The sequence below is a fragment of the Nicotiana tabacum genome, chromosome 12, assembly GCF_000715075.1.
Source record: "Nicotiana tabacum cultivar K326 chromosome 12, ASM71507v2, whole genome shotgun sequence".
NCBI classification, from domain to species: Eukaryota; Viridiplantae; Streptophyta; class Magnoliopsida; order Solanales; family Solanaceae; genus Nicotiana; species Nicotiana tabacum.
Window position 1 is genome coordinate 1,680,988 of NC_134091.1, and position 22,014 is coordinate 1,703,001.

A 22,014-nucleotide genomic window follows, 5' to 3' on the forward strand; every position below is an offset into this window, starting at 1 on the left:
GGTGCGGGGGTTGGGGTTGTGGTAGGTAAGGTAGGTGGGGATGGGGAGTTTTGGAAAATAATTTCTATATTTTTCAAAGTAGTTAAGCCAACCAAACATGAGAAAAATATTTTCCTTCGTACCAAACACACTCTTAGACCGTCTTAATTTTGTTCAATATTAGCTAATTAAAGTACCTATAAGTTTCATAAAGTCAGAGAAAATGATAAAGAGATCATTAATATTAGAAAGTAGACTGAAGTAATGAAGTTCCATTGTTAACATGTGGCAGTCTTCACATTTGCTTCTTCGCGAAGAAAGAATCAAATAAAAAAAAGAAAACCAAGACGTACCAATTAAGTACTATTTCCTCCGATCCGCAATAAATAATTTTTTGGCCTTTTTTGTGGTCCAAAATAAGTAATTTTTCCAGATTTCAGGAATGAATTAATTATTTTTTTCCTACATTACCTTTGGAGTAAATAATGTTAGAGTATGTGTTAGGAGTGTTTATGTGAAGAGATAGTAAATGTTAATATGTTCAATTTCATTGCTACTTAATATTAAAATATGAAGTTTAAAAAATGTTGATCATAGATTATATATTTTGATTATACACATATTAAACATAAATTATATATATATACCTCCGCAGGCTATTTTTAGTTTAAAAAATTGAGTAGACGGCTAATCGGGTTAATTCTTCATAATTTAGATCATTTACAAATCGCAGACTCGATTTGCCAAATATTAGTAGGATCAATAAAGATTCTTTTAATACTATTAATATAGCTTAAGTTATGGTAATATAATTCAATTTACCAAATAGACATAGTACTTATTACCTTATAAGTGATTGTGTAATATATTTTACACGTCAAACAAACAAAACTAGCAGTGGATTCATGAGATTACAAACTAAATTAAAATTGCTAAATCTAGACTTATTTTTAACTATTAAAATAAAGAAATTAAATTACTTTCCTTTCTCCTTCTTATATATAGGCTCAAACTCTTGATTTATTTACTCCCTCTCCCCCGACAAGAGAAATAGACAAGAACCCATGCCAAAAGAAAGAAATCAAGAAGTTATTTCCTCTCTAAAAACAGTACCTATAAGGTATTTTTCTTCTTTTTTTTACTCTTTCTATTTAATCATTTCCTTGTATTGGAACAGAAACTTTGGCTAACCATCATTTGTTTTGGTTCAATATATATACATATACATATACATATATATATATATATATATATGAGCGTGCGCTTTGTTTATTTTCTGTTGTAATTCAAGTTATTCGCGTTTTTTGTTCAATTTTGTTTTTGAATCTCTCTCACAGGTAGAGGTGAATTTAGAATTTAGAGTTAGTGGATCTAAATAAGTGTGATCGTATGTATATAATATGTATACATTTAAAACTCTTACACATATATACACATAGTTCAATTGAACTCACTAAAATCTGCCTTAAATGTATCTCTGTGTGGGTTTTGAAGAATATTGGTAAAGGCCAGTGTTATGAAGAGTACAAAGAAATATTAGAACAACTAAAAATACATATTTTACCACTTTTTATACATGTCTGTGAAGACCAAAGAACAAGATATCTCGTATCAGAGGTGAATTCAGGATTCAAAATTTTATGGGTTTAACTTTTAAAAAATTTATAATTGAACGCATTATATTTTTAAAATTATGGGTTCATATTTACTATTTTTGCAATTGTAATGAATTTTTACATATAAATTTTTACTCCGCGTCGAAAGTTATGGGTTCAATTAAACCCGCTGAGTATCTACATCCGCCCCTGTCTCATATTACCATCACACCAATGATTTCCGAGCATTGGAAATGGAAAAACTCTTGGTAAAGAGCATTTCCTCTTTAATGAACTTTTTACGACGCGAATCTAAATTAGTTGGCCCAATAAAAACTAGATATAGATAGTTAGATATACCCAAAAAAAATATTTATGAAATAATCATTTCTTAAAAAAGAAGCTACTAGAACACTTAACTTTACCAGAATTAGCTACCCTATTTAGCGTGTTATATATGCAGGCTATGATATGAATTTTATGGGTTTTAAATTTAACTCTATAGACACCACGTGTTAATAAGTGAATGTGAATTTAATTTTTATACATATTTTGTAAATTTTTATATATACAAAATTTAGACTAAAACTATTAGGTTCAGTCGATTTGGTACCTCGTATTCTAGCTCGATCTTTGGCTTAATCCTATTATAACCTACTACTCCTTTCCAAATTTGATAAATTTATAGTTACGTGGATTTTCTTGCATTTGGAAGTTATAAAATTTGACTTGAGATAATTTACATGTATTTTTTTAATTATAATATCTTCTTATAACATTGAGATTTTATATATATATATTTGTTTCAGGCATTAATCGAAGATATGGGATTGTCAAGGCTCTCATCGACTGAAGGTGAAAATGCTTTCTCAATTGAGTACACTTCTTGGCTGGTAATTAAGCCCATTTCTGATCTTTATCTAAATTAAGCTGAAGATGTTTATTTAATTATGTGTATATAGTAAACTTTGGTTAATTAAATTTGAATTTTTAGAACTTGTGAAGCTGAAAGCTGTTTGAAAATAATTTGTTGAGTAATATTAAACATCTTCTTATTTGTAGGTTTCTTTTGCTACATGTTGTTTCTGCTATTCTATCATCTTATCTTGTTTTTTTTTTTTTTTTTGGTTTTCCACCCGATGTTCGGTACCCGTATTTTAGTCCGACTATATCTGGATTCACGCTGCGTAAGGCCCCATTCGGGGGGAAGCGCTCCCTACCAAGGATTTTTCCATACCCAGGGCTCGAACCCGAGATCTCTAATTAAGGGAAGAGCAGTCTCATCACTGCACCACATCCTTTGGTGGTTCTTATCTTGTTGTAGTTGTTGTTTTATCTTGCTGTTTCTTAGCCTCGTATCTTCGTGTTAGTCTGGTTGTTTCTTATTTTATTGTTGTTACTGCTTGTTACTTTTTTTTTATTCCTTGAGTCGGGGGTTTATTTGAACAAGCATCTCTACCTTCACAGAATAAGAGTAAAGTCTGCGTACACTTATTTTTCCTAATCCCACTTTGTAGAATTATACTTAATTTGTTATTGTTGTTATTACATAATGTTTTGGTGATAATAATTTATGTACAGATGGAGCATCCTTCTGCTTTGGATAAATTAGAACAAATGATGAGCATAACAAAAGGGAGAAAGATAGTAATCTTCTTGGATTATGATGGCACCTTGTCTGATATTGTACCAAATCCTGAAGAAGCTTTTATGACTCACAAGGTATAATTAAAATTCTCTCAATTTTAATTTACCTTTTGTATTAAATTGTCTCAAAATTTTGGTTAATTAATATTTGGGGCAGTCAAACTAAGACATTTAAATAATTTACAGTGCATTACATGGTAAACTTAAATAATTTCGAGCCACCCACTAATGATTGCATTAGGTTAAGCTGTCCACATCACACCCTTTATTGTGTGATCCTTCCCCAGGCCGTGCACAAACGCGCGATGATGCCTTCTTCACCAGACTGCCTTTATATATAGAGCATTACATGAAACAAAAAGCTTATATATATATATATATACACATACATACTCCCTCAAAAGAAGTATAATATCACATGCAAAAAACGTTAAGATGAATATAATTTTAGTAATTAATCATCAAATTACAATGGCACATTAATTAGGGAAAGTTTCATATAAATTGCAGATGAGAAGGGTGCTACGTGAAGTTGCTAATCACTTTCCTACTGCAATAATTAGTGGACGGCAACGAGAAAAGGTTCATGTTTAGTTTACATCCTTTAAATTATACAGAAAATACTGAACCAAGTCAAGTTTAGTTATTATTAATTAATTAATTCTACTTACGCTTTCTTCTTCTTTTTCTTTTTGTTTCTAGGTACAAGATTTTGTACAATTGAACAATGTTTATTATGCTGGGAGTCATGGGTTAGATATCGAAGCTCCATTGAATCACACAACAAATTTTGATGATATGGTTAGTTTTCTTTAATAAATATTATATTTCTAATTGCTTGTCTGTAATTATGTGAAAGTTCAAGGTCGTTAGGTCTTGATTTTTGTATATTTTTTGAAATTTTAGGATTATGAAGTTGTTCTTCACCAACCTGCGAAAGAATTTTTGCCTGAAAAACATAAGGTATGGGTGCGTGGAGTTTGCATATACAATACACAAATTAGAAAGAAAAAAATATAACTATAACTATAACTATATATATATATATATATATATATATATATATATATATATATATATATATATATTTGGTATGAGGATTGAAGTTTTCTTTTCAACAATTGATTCTTTAATTCTCCTAACATTTTTTTAATGTATTTTAATTAGGTTTTTAATCTCTTGAGTGAGAGAACTAAAAGTATCAAGGGCGTCAATATTGAAGACAACAAAAGTTTTCTTTTCAACAATTGATTCTTTAATTCTCCTAACATTTTTTTAATGTATTTTAATTAGGTTTTTAATCTCTTGAGTGAGAGAACTAAAAGTATCAAGGGCGTCAATATTGAAGACAACAAATTCTGCATTTCTGTACACTACAGACATGTTCTCGCTAAGGTCTGTTTTATTACATAAACAATGAGACGTCGCCTTAAACTAGCCCGCTAGGCAAGTCAACTAATATATGAAACATAACTCAACTGAAGATCATCAAATAAATAATAAAATAAGAGTACGAAATTTAATACAAACTAGCTACCCCAAGAACTGATAATATAATAAGTCATAAAAATTCCTATAATTCTAACTACTCAAACGGAATACTAAAACTTAAAATGACCGGTTGGATCGTTACATCCTCACTTTTGACACTGTTTATTTTGTTTACTATGAACTCCAAATGGCAGGACCTCGGAACACTCGAAAATATGATTTCTACTGTGTTAAAAGAATACCAAAACTTTCGTGTATCAAAAGGCAAGAAGGTAATCTTCTTTCAATGAATTGGTTAATTAACTGTATTTTTTTTAACAACAAGAATTTAACGAATATTTTTTTTTTTATGAATAGGTATTTGAGATACGACCAAATATTGGGTGGAATAAAGGTCACGCCCTGGAATATTTCTTAGAATATCTTGGATTTGGAACTTCAGATGATGTTTTTCCAATATACATTGGAGATGATCGAACTGATGAAGACGCTTTCAATGTAATAAATAACTCCTTTCTGTTTCGTGCATCTCTTGTATTTTTCAATCATGTTCTATCGGAAACAGCCTCTCTACCCTATCGGGGTAGCGGTAAAGTTTGCGTACACACTACCCTCTCCAGACCTTATTAGTGGGATTATACTGGGTTGTTGTTGTTGTTGTTTTATATATCTTGTGCTGAAGTCTATCGAAAACAACTTCTCTACCTTAAACGAGATAAAGGTAAAGTTTGCATATATAGCGTACACCTCACCGTCCCCGGACTCTACTTGTGAAATCATATTGTGCGTGTTGTTGTTGTAAAAGATTTCGTGCATGAAAATCAAAACATCTAGATTTTTGCTTAATCTGACTTTAATTTCTTACTTAAAAGAAAAGTAAGTTTACATAATTTATTTCTTTTCTAAGAATTTTCCTGTAATGAAATTATTGCAGGTATTAAGGAAAAGGGGACAAGGTTTTCCAATAGTTGTATCTGCTACTCCAAAAGACACCAAGGCTTTATACTCTTTACGTGAACCAAAGGAAGTCATGGAATTTTTGTTGGGTCTTGTGGTTCGGAGCAATAACACTTCTTCGACTTAAGTGTAAAAATAGCCTAAGCTAGCCAGTTTTCGGATTGATCATTCAAAAATAGTCAGCGTTTGCAAAGTTATTAAAAAATAATCACTATTTTACTGTAACACGAAAAGTTCCAGTATAATATACTGGAGATTGGAGCACCGGTCCAATCTTCAGTATATTATGCTGGACCGATATATTTTTCCGAATTTTAAACAATATTTTCGTTCAGATTTATCTTTACATAAAAAGTGGCTAAATTTCGATTACTCTGAAACTGTGATTATTTTTGAATGACCAATTATAAATCTGGTTATTTTTGAATTTCTCCCGACTTAAGTGGGTCTAATGAACAGTTCAATGATCAAGAAGTTGAGATTATTTTGAAAACAATATCTAATTAAGTTGCCTTATTGGTCTGTTTCTTTTTTCTTCTTTGTTCCCTTTTATTCGGGACTAGGGCTACTAATTAATACTAGGTAGCATCTTTTCATTCTCTTATAAATCCTATGTTTAATTATTAAACTACGTAACTAGTATCTATGAACGTGCGTTGCACGTTAATAATGGTACGTGATGATTTAAATATTTATTTATACTAATATCTACGAACGTGCGTTGCCTGTTACTAATGGTACTTGATAGTTTAAACATTTATTTATATGAAGGAACAATAAAATTTAATTAATGAAAAAGTTTTTATGTATAATAGTACAACAATCATCTAAATGCCGAAAAGTATTATTACATTTGCATTATACATGAATTTAAAATAAAAGGACATCACCAAAACTTACAATAATGATCAATTTTGTCATGTTAGTTAGATAATTATGTATTACTTCCTCTAGTCCACTTTAAGTGATTTTTTATTGCTTTCACACATATTAAGGAATCGACTTTTTAGCATTAATCAACAATGTAATTGACCATATTAACCTAAAAGTGGACAGGAGAGAGGATAGTTTAAAAGTATTTAATGTGATGGTATTTTACCGAACACTTCTATGTTGACGATATTTTTTTGTGTGTATGTTTCCTCCTAATGATTTGGTTGCTCTGTCTTAACTAGAACTCTTATTGCCGATCTTGATATCCCTCTTGAAAGTGCAACATACAGATTGTTATGCACTAGTTTCTATATACGTGTATTTAGCTAATTTTTGAATGAAAGAATAATAAATTACATTTATCAAATATTTGTACAAAGCAAAAATATTTGTTGTAATGCAATTGATGTGAAAAATGTAATTGTTATTATATATTAACATAATACTTGAATTCAAAACTATATAATTTGAGAGATAGTTACCAAGTGAAAGAGAGAGAGATAGATAATTAAATTATACAATGAACCTGTATGGTGAAAATCATTTGGTGCTAAGTATTTTAAATATTTTTCTTGGTAACAGTTATTGGTATCATCTCGTGTGAAATCAAAATAAATAAATGCTCTGCTTTCACCAGGAAACTTGGGCATCAATATCTAGTTCGAAGCATGATTATTTCTCCTAAGCTAAGATAGTTATTTTTTTCATGTATTTTTCATAATTTATATTTTTATTTAATGATGAAAATATTTTTCTTATTAAGCAATCTTCAATACCGCTATCACCATTGGGCTTGACATTCAATTGGTTTGGGAGAAAGGCCAATTATGTTTAATTGTATGCTCTATTTTGTTTTGACAAGAAATAAAATATCACTAGATATCATATTCATTCACACTCTTATATTTTTGTTGTTAGCCTAATCTTTTCAATTTGATGCCGTAAATATGAAGTTACCATGTTGCATCTACAATTTATGTATTTGTTGATTTGGAACTACTGATGGTACTTGACATAAATTACCTTCAAAAATTATCTTTTTGCCCAATAATTCCTCGACGTTCATTATATCCTAAAGCTCATGCCGTCGGTGTCGATGATATGACGCTTCTCCATATAAGTGGTTTATCCCAGATTAATTTTTCTTTTCTAACGATATAGCATATCTTCACTATACTTTGATATTTTTATGATGGTTATCTCGATTATTTAAAGAGGTATGTCAAATTTAGAGTGAACCATATTATGACCTCTTGACAAATTCGTTATTGCTATATATACCACTTGTTATTATATGTAACATTATCATTCCTCTCGGTGTTTCAAGTTATGTACAATATAAGAATTTTCTTTCGATTCATCCTATCTATCTACAAAAAACAATCCAGCAATATTAGAGTTGACCTTTTGTAATATAGTTACTAAAAAGAAGAAGTAAAAAGAATTAGTCTAAGACGATTGAGGTTTAGCTCTAATTTCTTTTTTCCAATTCTAATACAATATTTCCACGTTGTGGGTTTGCCACGTGGCTTAGGAGAAAGTTCGATATTTTAAGTTTTAGGACTTTAATGTTACTACTATAGTTAAATAACAGTTTTGGTTGGATTTAAAGTTCTAAAATTAAGCAAAATCTTAAATATTAGTACATTTTTATTCAATACGAATAGTAGTTTTAAAACAATAGCTCTTAACTTGGAAGTAGTTGTGATGTCTAAGTTTTCGAGAAATCCCTAAAACCATAAACTTCTTTTTGAATATCAGTTATTACTTGTAATTATTATTTGTTCTCTTTCACTTCTTATTAATGCAACAAATTTTGATATATATTCTCATTTTTCTCTATTATTCGGTCTAGAACTTCCAGTTTCCAAGTACTATTACCAAGATTAAAGAAATAATTTAACTCTGTATAACTTGCATAAATATTGTGAAAACTATTACTTCTTTGGTTGAAAATATTTATTTAGCTGATTGTAATAATTGATATATAACTTAAAGTTGTTTGGTTGTAGATAACTAATATATAATTTAAAGATGTTTAGTCCCTTTTTTTTTGGACCGAGGCATAATTATTACTGTATTGTATTAAAAATACTTTATCAATTTTTTTGATTGAAAAAATTAAAAAAAAATCATTTCAAATTAAGATAAGGATTTTTTTCCTTCAGAAGAAGTAGATTTCCTGAGCGATCTTTAACTTAAAAAGAAACTTCCTATTAGAAGGAACAACAACAACAACAACAACAACAACGACCCAGTATAATCCCACAGGTGGGGTCTGGGGAGGGCAATATGTACGCAGACCTTACCCCTACCCCGAAGGGTAGAGAGACTATTTCCAGGAGACCCTCAGCTCAAAAAGGTAATAGGAGCCGATATATTAGTACCATAAAAATGCATAATAAACAGATGTTGGAATAATTATTGATTCATCTAAACTTTAAATTATTAATGGTGATTATAATTTTATCTAGGATATACTATAGCAAAATATAATTAATTTTTCCAACACGGAATTATCTTTTAAAGAAAAAATACAGCCATTGAATGGTATTTTATCGTTTATTGACTCAAGAATTTGTTAACTATAATTAGGGTAGTTTAATTGAAGTTTCATTGGATGGGAGAACTTCAGACAATAAATATTCATTGTCTCTATATAGTTTCGGGAGAAAGCAAAAGTTTATGATATTAAGTTTATGGTATAGTTTTATTCAACGTAGAATGTAACTTACCAAAACCAAAAGGAATATTAATCAAATAAGGAAAGACTTATAAACATAATTTTAATTGATTTCAAAATCCTAAATATTAATAAAATAGTAAAATGACTATTTTGTCTAATATAAAATTTATTTTTAAGTTTATTTTTGTAAACCGACATTGTATTCGTGCTTCTATAATAATATAGATGAAGGAACAATGAAATTTTATGAATGAGAAATTTTTTATGTATAATAATACAATAATTATCTTAATGCCGAAAAATATTATTACATTAGCATAATACATGAATTTAAAATAAAAGAACATTATCAAAACTTACATAAATGATTAATTTTGTCATGTTAGTTAGATAATTATATATTATAGTTTAAAAATATTTAATGTGATGGTATTAACGAACACTTCTTTGTGGACAATATTTTTTTGTGTATGTTTCCTCCTAATGCACTGGTTGCTCTGCCTTAACCAGAACTATTGTTGTCGATCTTAATATCCCTCTTGAAAGTGCAACATACAGTTATTCGTGCAAGAAAACATATTGTGATAAATATAGTCCAATATTTAGGATGTTTGTCTTTGTACTTTATTTATTATATATGCAAAACATAAACATACTAAAAATTATTTTCACACAAATTTAAAACAATATTCCTTAGTTTCGGAAGAGGAAAGTTGAATTCAGGGATAAGAATATACTTAGAAACACATTAACCAATATCATAATTTTTGCATGTATGACGTTATTGTCAAAACTTTTATATATTATTTGTGTGCTATTACATAGGCTACTCGGCTTATCTAAGTTTTTCAGTAGCATGACAAACATATTTTTCTTCAAAATTAACCTATATACAATAGAAGATCAATTTTAACTTAGTCTATTATATATACGGTGACAATAACATACATAAGAAATAAGAAACTTGACAACAAAAATGTATGGTTGAAGGTCATTGGTATTAAAGTATTTAAGTATTATTCTTGGTAGTAATTATTGGTATCATTTTCTACTAAGTCAAAAACTGAAAAATATTTTATTTTTTCTATAACATTTTGCAACCACCATTTTATTTAGTTTATCAACATATTCATTTCTGCTAGCTAAGATATCTTTTTAATTCTATTATGTGATTTACACAAATTGCATTTTAATCTAATGATAAAAATATTTCTCTTATTAAATGCACTATTATTACCATTGGGATTAGTAACTAAGTGTGATAACCCAAAATGTCATCTTTAAATCAAAATGTTATCTTTAAATTAAATAACCATCTCGGTGTTTTAAGACATTGAAAATCAATATCAATAATTTTTCGACTTGCATGCGCAGTCCGTATAACTTTTCAGAAGGTTTTTATGTAAAAAAGATGGATTAAATTGTGAACTAGAGCTTTAAAACTCAACTGGGTTGACTTCGGTCAACATTTTGAGCAAACGAACCCGGATAAAAGTTTTGATCATTCCGGTAGTTCCGTATTGTGATTTGGGCCTAGGTTATATGTCTGAAATCGAATTCGGAGGTCCCTAGATCAAATTATCGCCATTTAACGGAATCTAAAAATCTAAGTCTAAAGATTTCTTAAGTTTGACGGAGATTTGACTTTTTGATATCGGGGTCGAAATTCAGTTCTGAAATTTTTCATAGCTTCGTTATGTCATTTATGACTTGTGTGCAAAATTTGAAGTCAATCGCATTTGATTTGATAGGATTTTGCATCGAATATAGAAGTTGGATGTTCCTAGTTTCATTAGGCTTGAATTGGGGTCTGATTCACGGTTTTAGCGTTACTTGATGTGATTTGAGGTTTCGACTAAGTTCGTATGATGTTTTAGGACTGGTTGATGCATTTTTGTCGAGGTCCCGAGGGCCTCGGGTGGATTTCGGAAGGTTAACGGATATAAAAGGCTGCTGAAATTTTCTGGGCAGTTTCTGCATTTTTCGCATGTGTGAACAGTGACCACACATGCGTGAACAGTATCCGTGTACAGTACCGGTGTACAATACACATGAACAGTATCCGTGTATAGTACCCATGAACAGTACCGTGAATAGTCCACGTGAACAGTAAACGTGTGAACAGTAACCACAGAAATTCTAGACAGAATGTTGGGTTCTGACCATTTTCCATTTTTACCAAATTGGAGCTCGGGGAGAGGCGATTTTTGGGAGATTTTTACAGAAAACAACGGGGTAAGTGTTCTTAACTTAATTTTGGTTAGATTACCCGAATCTATTACTAGTTTTGGCATTAAATCTGTGAATTTAGTTGGAAGAGTTTGAAAATCCTCTCGGATAGATTTGAGGGTCGAAATATTATCGAAATTTAGTAATTTTGGTATGGTTAGACTCGTGGTTGGATAGGGGTTCATATTCCGTAATTTTTGTCGGGTTCCGAGACGTGGGCCCCATGGGCGAATTTTTAGTGCAATTTCAAATTTTTAATGGAAAATGTAGAATTCCATGTGGAATTAATTCTTACAATTTTTATTGACTGAATCGAATTATTGTGGCTAGATTCGAGGCATTTGGAGGTCGATTTGAGAGGAAAAGGCATTGCGAAGTAGGATTTTGCTCGATTTGAGAGGAAAAGGCATTGCGGAGTAGGATTTTTCTCGAATTGAGGTAAGTAACGGTTATAAATCTGGTCCTGAGAGTATAAAACCCCAGACATTGTGTCGTATGACTATTTTGAAGGTGACACACATGCTAGGTGATGGGCGTGTGAGTGCGCACCGTGGGGATTGTGACTTGGTGTGTCCCGCGAGACTGTGGAATTAATTGGCCTACTGTTTAATACATGTTTTCTCTGTTTTCATAGAAATTAACTGTACTTCATGTTAGAAATCATGTTTAGGCCTTATGTGATCATTGTTGAGACCTGCGAGGTCATGTACTTGCTGAATTAGCTGCTAAATTATTATTTTGTACTCAGTCATAGCTTTTCTTGCTTATTATGCCTTCGTCTCTTACTGTTCATTATTGATATATGATATTACTTATGTTTGGTCCATTTATATGATCTCTGAGAGCCCAAGAGACTAGAGAGATTGATGACTTAGTGAGGCTGAGGGCCTAAGTGTGAGGTTATTGATACTATAGCACATGAGTTGTCCGTGCAGATCCAGATATTATATTATAGCACGTGAGTTGTCCGTGCAACACGTGAGTTATCCGTGCGGATTCAGATATTATATTATAGCACGTGAGTTGTCCGTGCAGCACGTGAGTTGTCCGTGTGGATCCAGATATTATTATAGCACGTGAGTTGTCTGTGCAGCACGTGAGTTGTCCGTGCAGGTTATAGCGCTTGGGTAGAAGGAGCCCCTCCGGAGTCTGCACACCCCCAGTGAGCGCAGTCGACTATATATATGGATCGGACTGCACGCCGCAGCGGTTATTATGAGGTACCCGCTGAGTGTGAGTGCTGATTGATGAGAGTTGAGTCATGAGGGACTGACAGGCTTGCCCGAGGGGCTATATATACATACATACGAGTGATACTTTGCCCGAGGGGCTTGTTTTGTGAAATTACTGTCTTCACTCATCTTTATATTGAGCCTCTATTAAAAATGTTAAACAAATGTTTTGAACAACTTTCATTGGAACTGGAGTTTTTTTTTTACGAGATGTTTGGAATTAAATTACTGATTTGGTTTTGTTATTTCCACTAAGATTTTTAAGTTATGAGATGAGCTGAGTGACTGTTGCCTTGAGAGGCTATTTTTGTTTTCAGTTAATTGCTGCACTTAGTTGCTATTTATCCTTGTCGTACATATTTATGGAATATTTGATATCTGGGTTATTTGAGTATGCACAGATGAGACTTAAACTGTTAAATTGAAAGTATGGCTATTCTTATTGAAAGTTATTGAGATAACTGTATTTGTATAGCTCGTCACTACTTCTATGTTCCTTATTTATTTCTGTTACTTACTGAGTTGGTGTACTCACGTTACCCTCTGTACCTCGTGTACAGATCTGGACACTTCTGGTCACGGCGGTTGTTGATTGAGGAGTCAGACTCAGGAGACTATTGAGGTAGTTGCATGGTGTTCGCTGACCTTGACTCTTCTTTCCTTTTATATTGTACTATTCTATATTTTCAGACAGTATTTTATCAGTCAGATGTTGTTATCATTTAGATGCTCGTGCACTCAGTGACACCGAATTTTAGGGATGTATTGTTTAGTACTTTTGGAGTTATAATCTATTCTAAAAGGTTTTATTTAATATTAACTGCTTCCGCCTTTATTTAAAAGTTATATTGTGTTGAGATGTTGAGTTGAGGCTTGCCTAGTACCACTATAGGTGCCATCACGATAGGTGAGATTTTGGGTCGTGACACCAAGTGTTTACGAAGAACCAAATCATCCTTTATTAAATGCTCTTCTTCGTTTCCGACACAAAGCAAGAAGACACTGAATATTGGATCTATTCTTACTTTATATTTCTTATCAGTTGAATTTTTTTCGTTTGAGGCCAGAAGTATAACTTTGGCAAGCTAGCTTTTACAGTCTCTGCTTTTGTCGATTTTGGAACTACTGGTAGTACTTGACAGAAATCACCTCCCAAACCATTAATTTTTCATCAAATGATTCATAATATCAAATATATCTCTAGAACTCCGCTCAATTATTTCGATCGTTTGGCACTTAGCCATAAGTTTTTCATCCCTTATTATCAATTTTGCTTTCCTTATAAATTTATCACCATTGCTCTGCTTTGATATAAGTGATGGTTATATAAGTTGTTTGAAGAGGTATATCAAATCTAAAGTGGTTGGTATCACAATAAAATCGTTGTTGCTACACCACTTGCTATTATTAACACTGTCATGCCTCTTGATATGATATTTGCAAGTAATACATGACATAAAAATATTATTTCGATTCAGTCGGAGGCATCTACAAAGAATAATCTCGTTATACCAGAGTCGACTCTTTATAATATGATCTTGAAAACTTGTTCTTGTTTAGGATTTAACTTTGATTGTGCTTCCTTAGACACTTATATAGCATTTTGATTCTTATTAATATACTAACCTTTTTACTTTGTGTGTAACGCTCTTTTTATGGAATAAATTTATGTGCCCAAAGATTTTTTTTAACTTGAATAAGAATTTTACTCATATGATGAATTGAATTCTCTTGCTAAATAATTAATTAAAAGATTTAATTATTTGGTTTTAACATAAAAAATAATTTATTATATGTTGATTCAGATCTTAATATTAGTTCTATCTCTTGTTTTGAATATTTTATCTTACTTAGTATAATTTAATCCACCATAAATTTTATTTTCAAAGAGTAAAAGATTGATATGGCATTTCACTTTTAGATCTTTATGTTTGTAGAATCATTACTGGTATTGACTATCACCAACCATTTTTTTTCTCTTTCTCACACATTTATATTCTTAAATTTTTTCTTAGTTGTTGTTTAATAATTGAGTATTTTTCAAATATTACATGAAAAATTAATTAAAAAATATTATTTGAATAGGAAAATAATTCAAATATAATGTAAAAACATATTATAGTGGGGGTATTTTTTCTTCTTCTCAATTTTAACTCTTTATGCATTCCATTTAATATTACTTTTATTTTTTCTTCGTATTGGAGATTATGTAGTGGTAATGTATTGCCAATACGGAGGATTCTTATGAAATTGATTTTATTAAACCTTCATACATATTTTTAATAAGAATTTAATAGACAAAATTTTATTAATTTTAAATATTAAAAATTAGCATAGAAGGTATTGTAGTCCAAAAAATAGGTTATTACAATTATGTCCTTTCCCTATGAGTTCTTCCAATTAAGAAATATAGAGTTATAAATATATTCAGACTCAAAATTTGTTCCTCTATTATTGCTGTAAATGTTATCACGTGGATAAGTGAATGGGTCAAATTCATTGTTAGACTTCACTCACGAAAATAACGACAAGTCCTTTTGCATTTAATTTGAAGGTAGTGTGAGTAGTAACCTAAAACTAATAAGATTATAATGCTAATATCTAGAATTTCGGGTATGACCTTTTATTATGAGTTATTATGCTTAATATTATAAGATTATTTTTGTAAACCGACATTATATTCGTGCATTTATAATAATATAGATATAGATTTGTGGATGGAAAAGTGGGGTCCTTTGAATTTTTTTAGTGGGACACCACATTAGAAGTTTCAGTGCTCTGAATTGTTGATACTCAACGTATATATAAATTTAACAGCATTTCTTTAAATTTGATTTTATTTCTCTTTTTGCTAAAGTTAAACAGTACAGTAGTATATCATAACTTGGGATGATAATTATCCTAAAAGCAAATATCATTTATAGCCATTCGGGCCAAATTTATAATATTCGATGACCCAAAATTACAATACATATTTTATAACCCAAAAATAATTCTAGTGGCTAGCCCAAACCGCTTTTTGCTTCTTTCTTCAATAATTCGGATTTTTTCCTTTTGAGATTCCTCGATTGAGCTCTTCAGTTTCTCGATTCTCTGTTTGATCACATTGTTCTCATGAAGAAGCTATGATTTCTCTTTGCTCCAGCGCCTCTATCTTCTATTTTTACAATATTCAGAAAGCTTTATATGTTTTCTGCCTCTACAGAAGTTACGAGGAGAGCGTTAAATCACTCAAACTTCATCCAGGGCCGGTTCTAACATAGGATGGGGTAAGGAAAGTGCCTTAGGCCCCCAATTTTGGGAGGCCCCATTTTTTAGGAATAATACATATTTATAGGTTTTTCTTTTTTAAAAAAAATTATATGTATATAGTACTTTTGTACTTTTTATATAAAAAGAAAGAAAAACTTTATATATATATATATATATATATATATATATTAATAAATTGAAGCTTAAAATAGTAGAAAAATAGTTGTCACCTTGATTTGATTTGGCAACTCTACTTTTTATTCTTCCCAGCAATACCTACCCAACGTTTCAATTCTTTTGCTAGTATTCATTCATTCTTCTTTCTTCATATTCCAGAAGACATATCTTCTTCTTCTTTCTTCATGATTCATGCTCATCTTCTTAGTTTTTTCTATTAAATTTTTTTCTTTCTCCAATACTCCAGCAAGCCAACAACTAGATATTTTGGAATTGCAATCAAAGTCTTCAAACTTCTTGATTCAGTCAGTCATTAGGTTTATTTGTTATTTATTATTTTATTAATTTTAATATGTACATATTGTTTAAATTTTCTTAGAATATAAATATGTCAACAAGAAAATATGCATCTGGCAAAAGAAAAGAAAAGTTGAAAATTTAATAAAATCTTAAAAATGAGCTCTTGATAAATTTTTGACAAATAATGAAAATATTAAGTCGCAAAATGTAGGAGAATATTCTGTAGATGAACAAGTCACTAACTTAGTTGAGTCGGATGATAACAAAACCCAAATTGAAGAAGAAGAGATTTATGAGAAAAATACTTAGGCCCCATATTAAACGTTCGCCTTAGACCCCATATGCGCTTGAGCCGCCCCTGACATCATCCTTCCCCTCGGAGCAAGAACAGGTTCATCATGACTGTTCTCATCTGCTATCTACTACTACATGGAATCAGAACTGAAGAGAAATGCCATTTTAAATTACCGAATAAACATGTTAATTCCTATTTCAAAGTTGATCGTCAAGAAACACACAAAATTGGTGGTGTCCACAGATACTAGATAAAATTTTAGGGGCTCCCAGTTAGTACAATCCAATTTTTGGGGGTTCCCACTTCCCAGTAAATCAAGTGGTTGAAATCCAGTTGCTAGCACAGACATCGACGATAACAACCCAGTGTAATTTCACAAGTGGGGTCTGGGGAGGGTAATATGTACGCAGACCTTACCTCTACCCGAGAGGTAGAGAGGCTGTTTCCAGGAGACCCTCGGCTCAAAGAGGCAATAAGAGATACTATATTAGTACTATCAATAGACAAGGGCGTATATAATTGGGTCTATTCCAACAAATTACTTAGGACTGCCTCTGGGATCAAAAACCAAATCACAGGAAAGAAATATATATATATATATATATATATATATATATATATATATATATGTATATAAATCGGGTTGCACGCCGCGGCGATATAGCGCTTGGACTATATATATATATATGTATGTATGAATGGGGTATTGGAATGATGTAAGAAAATATTAGCCAGATGGAAAAGTCATACCTTTATACGGGGTGGGGGTAGATTGATTTTGGCAAGAAGTGCAAGGATTCTCTACCTACATGTCATTATTCTATTTAATATATATAAAATAGACTGTCACTATAGAAAAATTATATAAAATAAAATGTCACTATACAAAACATATACAAAAATAAACTGTCATTATACACAAAATTTACTAAATAAAATTTCACTATACAAAATATATATACAAAATAGACTGTTACTATATAAAATATATACTAAAAAGATTGTTACTAAACAAAAAATATACAAAATAGATTGTCACTATACAAAATACACTGTCAATATTCAAAACAAACTGTCACTATACAAAAAATATACAAAATAAATATTTTGGGCTATTAGATGCAATAAGTTTGGGTTGAAGGGCCATTTCATGTAAGTAAAAAAAATATGGGCTATTAAAATTTTAAAGGGTTATAGAGAATAGTTTTCTCTTATAATAAGCTAGATGTTAAAAGGCTGGACCAAGGTTCCGAGGTAGAGCCTCAACCATGTGCCATGGCCCAACCCAAATCTGTGGATGCGCTATCTCCACAAGATAGAACCGTTGGGCATGCGAAGACAAAAATTCAAGATCATCTACTTTAAAGGCTTTTTGAATACTTCACCCATATTTGCACGTAATGCCGCTTTTACCCACGCTATTTAAGACATAACCAGTTTTATAAGTATTTCCTTTTTTAAATTCCCTCTCAATTTAGATGGATCTATAGTGTTTTAACACTTCCCCTCCAGCGTAACTCGAACACAGGACCTAATGGTCGTGGATGGAGATGCTTTACCAACTGAACAAGACTCGCTTGTCTTTTATAAATATTTAAAGTTTAGAAAAATGGGAAAAAACCTTTTTTCTTATTCACCATCCTCTCCGCCTCCTCCTCCTTTTCTTCCTTTTTTTCTCCCCGTCCTTCTCCTCTTCTTCGTCCTCCTCCTCTTAAACTAAAAATAACTATCTCCCCAAATCGTTTAAATTAAAATACCAAGTGAAATCGTTTAAATTAAGATACCAGATGGATGTATAATATATGTATAATTTATATATAATATGTATATGAACATGTATAATCTATATATCAGTTAATACAACAACAACAACAAATATATATATATATTAAACTGATCGGTTAAAAAAATAAACATTTTATTGGAGTCTGAAGTTTCAAAGAAGTTTTGATTTTTGGCACAGACTTGCAACTTGCAGGAGAATGCAATGTATAGAAATGGTCAAAAGAGAACAATATCCTTGCTTGATTACAAGTATAGATATTAAATAACAAAATCTCAACGAAAAATGAAAATGAAAAACAAATTGCAAATTAAATGGAATACAAAGACAATATCCATTTGATCTTATTTTTAATTGAAAAGAAAACATGAGAATATAACATATTTCAACATCCAATTGTCTAACAAATATATGAAATCCAACAGTCTATTGCAGTTGGAGCTTTTCAATCCAATAGCTAACAATCTGCTCTTTCCACAAGTTCCTCTCAAGGTACATTTCATGAAATCTTATTTGTCCTCCCACTTCAATTGCCAATGCTATTGTACTTCTAGTGCCATAACATCCCTATGTATTTATACCACAACAAGAAAAAGGTTATGAAAATATTTTTAGACTAAAGAATAGGGCGGGGCGGTGCACTAAGCTCATGCTATATGCAGGGTTCGGGGAAGCGGACTATACAAGGGCCTATTGTAAACAGCATTACCTGCATTTCTGCAAGAGGCTATTTGCATGGCTGAACCTGTGACCTCGTGGTCACGTGGCAGTAATTTTACTAGTTACGCCAAAGCACCCCTTCAATTTTACTTTACCAGTTACGCAGCCTTATCCTAAAGAATAGGGCAGGGCAACACGGGGCACTAAGCTCCCACTATGTGCGGGGTCCAGGGAAGGGCCAGACCACAAGGGTCTATTGTATGCAGCCTTACCCTGCATTTCTGAAATAGGCTGTTTCCACGCCTGAACCCGTGACCTCTTGGTCCTATGGCACGCCAAAAGAATGAATGACAATTGATTATTTAATTTACAAAAGAAATTTACCAGTGGTGTGTCTACTTCGACAAATATGGAGCTAAGTTCCAATTCCCAATCCAGAGAGCAAATACAAGGTAATTTGCCTTTTTCAGCTTTGGTTGTGTCTCTCATCAACTTCTCTATCATCTCTTTGATGCAAATGCATTTTTCACTTGCTTTGTATACATCCAACATTGTTTTGAAACTCAACTTCAATCTTTGAGCCTGAAATTAAACAACCAAGAGCACAAAATCTACATCAAATTGCTTATTAAGTTTGATGATTATTAGCCCTAATCCTAAGGGGTCGTTTGGTTATCAGACGTGATAGACACGAATATCCTATGAGCTGGGATATCCGATGCGATTAGTTATCTCACATTCTATATGAGATAAACTAATCCCACCATTTTAGTATAAAGTTTATCTCATCACTAGCTAATACCAATAACAATACATGAAATAAATACTATCACATATTCCATCATGGGAGTCATGGAATAACGATAAAGTTATTCTCGTGTGATCTATAGGTTACGACTTTGAGCCGTCGAAACAGCCACTAATGCTTGCATTAGGGTAGGCTGTCTACGTCACATCATTGGGGTGTCACTCTTTCCACGACCCTGCATGAATGTGAGATGCTTTATATACTGGGTTATCCTTTATTCTATCCCGAGATTAGTATCCTTATCCCGTTAACCAAAGATGCTACAGACCTTGGGCCAAGGAGAGTCCAGCTTTGCATTGGAGAGCACATGAACACCTGGATGGACTTCTTGTATAACCATGGGCTCTCCCTTGGGCCTATTTGATACATACACCATTGATTTACTTTCAATGTCTGCTAATATCAAATTAAATCCATTGTATTCATTCCCTTCATTCACCAACTCTTTTGCAAATTCCATTGGACCTTTTCTGCTCTGCAAAATACCAACAAAATTTCAATATCAAAATTTGCTTTCATATAATCAACATCACCTTGTTGGAAATCATAGTCACAAATTCATGACAATTCTGATTTCTTGACGGAACAAGATAGACAATCTACTGCAACAAATATTAAGTAACCAAATAGTGTAATAACAATAACAACAATTCTGTAAAATCTCACAAGTGGGGTCTGGTCAAGATATAGTGTACGCAGACTTTACCCCTACCCTAGAGGCATAAAGAGGTTGTTTTCGAAGCACCCTCGGCTCAAGAAGATGAAAAGAGACAGTAGATCCGTAACACAGTAACAGAAACCGGAAAAATAATATCAACATCGTAAACAGAGGCGGGTCCAAGATTTAAAGTTAATGGATTCCTACAACGATCTCAAGTTAATATACAATAGTTTATGGGTTCACAATGTAATATTTATAGATATTTAATAAGTTTCTTAGTATATATACAAGAACAAAAGCTACGGCAAGAACAAAAGCTACTGGCTTCCGGTGAACTCGGTCTCCATGCTCTGGATCCGCTCCTGATCATAAGAGACAGAAAATAGATGGAAAAATAATACTAACAATAACCAGTAATGATAACACAATACTATGAAAAACAGAAAAATAGCGTGAACACAACATAAGCCACTATCAGTCCAAGACAAAACGCTATCAGACTAGCCCTATCCCCGGTACAAAGTAGAAAAACGAGCGACTACCACCTATGAAAAATGAAAAAATAGTGTGAACACAACGTAAGCCACTAACAGTCCAAGACAAAATACTATCAAACTAGCTCCATCCCCAGTACAAAGTAGAAAAACGCTCGATAACGTACTAACCTTCAACCCTAATGCTCGATAGTGTAAACGGTGTATACCTGTAGGAAACGGACAGGTAGGTCACCTCGGCTTTTGGCTAGAGGGAGGGTATGAAGTTCCAAAACATTAGTGAGAAAAGCAACTCTACCCTGTCTTGAAGAAGCTAACCAAGTGCCACCAGCAACTTCATCTCTGCCACCAACAATTTCTTCACCTTCCCACCAATGGACAGCCTTTGTTGGCCTATTGTGATATTCATCTCTGTTAAGCAATAACAGAAATGAATATTGAGTGTGAGCTTGCCAAAGGAACACTGCTATACACATTTTCTTTGTTAGTTTTGTTATATGAATTTCTTCCCTAAAACAAGAATAGGAAGTAAGTTGATGCAGAATGAAGTCACATGGTTATATACTACTCCAAACTCTAGTCTCTAGTAGTACGTACTATAAGCTAAAAGTATTTAATTACTAGTGCTAGTTAATTATTCTTGGTTTTTAGTCAAGTTGATATAGAGGTTTCCAACCAAAAGGTTGTGAGTTCGAGTCTCCTCAAGAGCAAGGTGGGAAGTTCTTGGAGGGAAGGATGTCGGGGGTCTATTTGGAAACAGCCTCTCTACCTCATTGTAGGGGTAAGGTCTGCGTACACACTACCCTCCCCAAACCCCACTAAGTGGGATTATACT

General features: G+C 32.0%; 2 protein-coding genes across 2 annotated transcripts; one reads left to right on the forward strand and one right to left on the reverse strand.

Annotated features, from left to right (window-relative positions):
* The first annotated feature begins 1,014 nt into the window (after positions 1-1,014).
* Positions 1,015-6,064, forward strand: LOC107775771 (putative trehalose-phosphate phosphatase 6). Its single transcript, XM_075227609.1, has 11 exons — positions 1,015-1,099; positions 2,384-2,467; positions 3,156-3,296; positions 3,732-3,803; positions 3,924-4,022; positions 4,128-4,184; positions 4,389-4,451; positions 4,515-4,616; positions 4,907-4,984; positions 5,070-5,210; positions 5,647-6,064. The coding sequence occupies exons 2-11, from the start codon at positions 2,399-2,401 to the stop codon at positions 5,794-5,796; spliced, it is 972 nt and encodes a 323-aa protein (XP_075083710.1). The 5' UTR covers positions 1,015-1,099; positions 2,384-2,398; the 3' UTR covers positions 5,797-6,064.
* A 12,809-nt stretch (positions 6,065-18,873) lies between these two features.
* LOC107775770 (uncharacterized) lies at positions 18,874-21,720 on the reverse strand. The gene is made up of 4 exons (XM_016595545.2): positions 21,389-21,720; positions 20,293-20,499; positions 19,601-19,798; positions 18,874-19,123 (listed from the first exon to the last, which is right to left on the reverse strand). The coding sequence occupies exons 1-4, from the start codon at positions 21,653-21,655 to the stop codon at positions 18,983-18,985; spliced, it is 813 nt and encodes a 270-aa protein (XP_016451031.1). The 5' UTR covers positions 21,656-21,720; the 3' UTR covers positions 18,874-18,982.
* Positions 21,721-22,014: the final 294 nt, after the last annotated feature.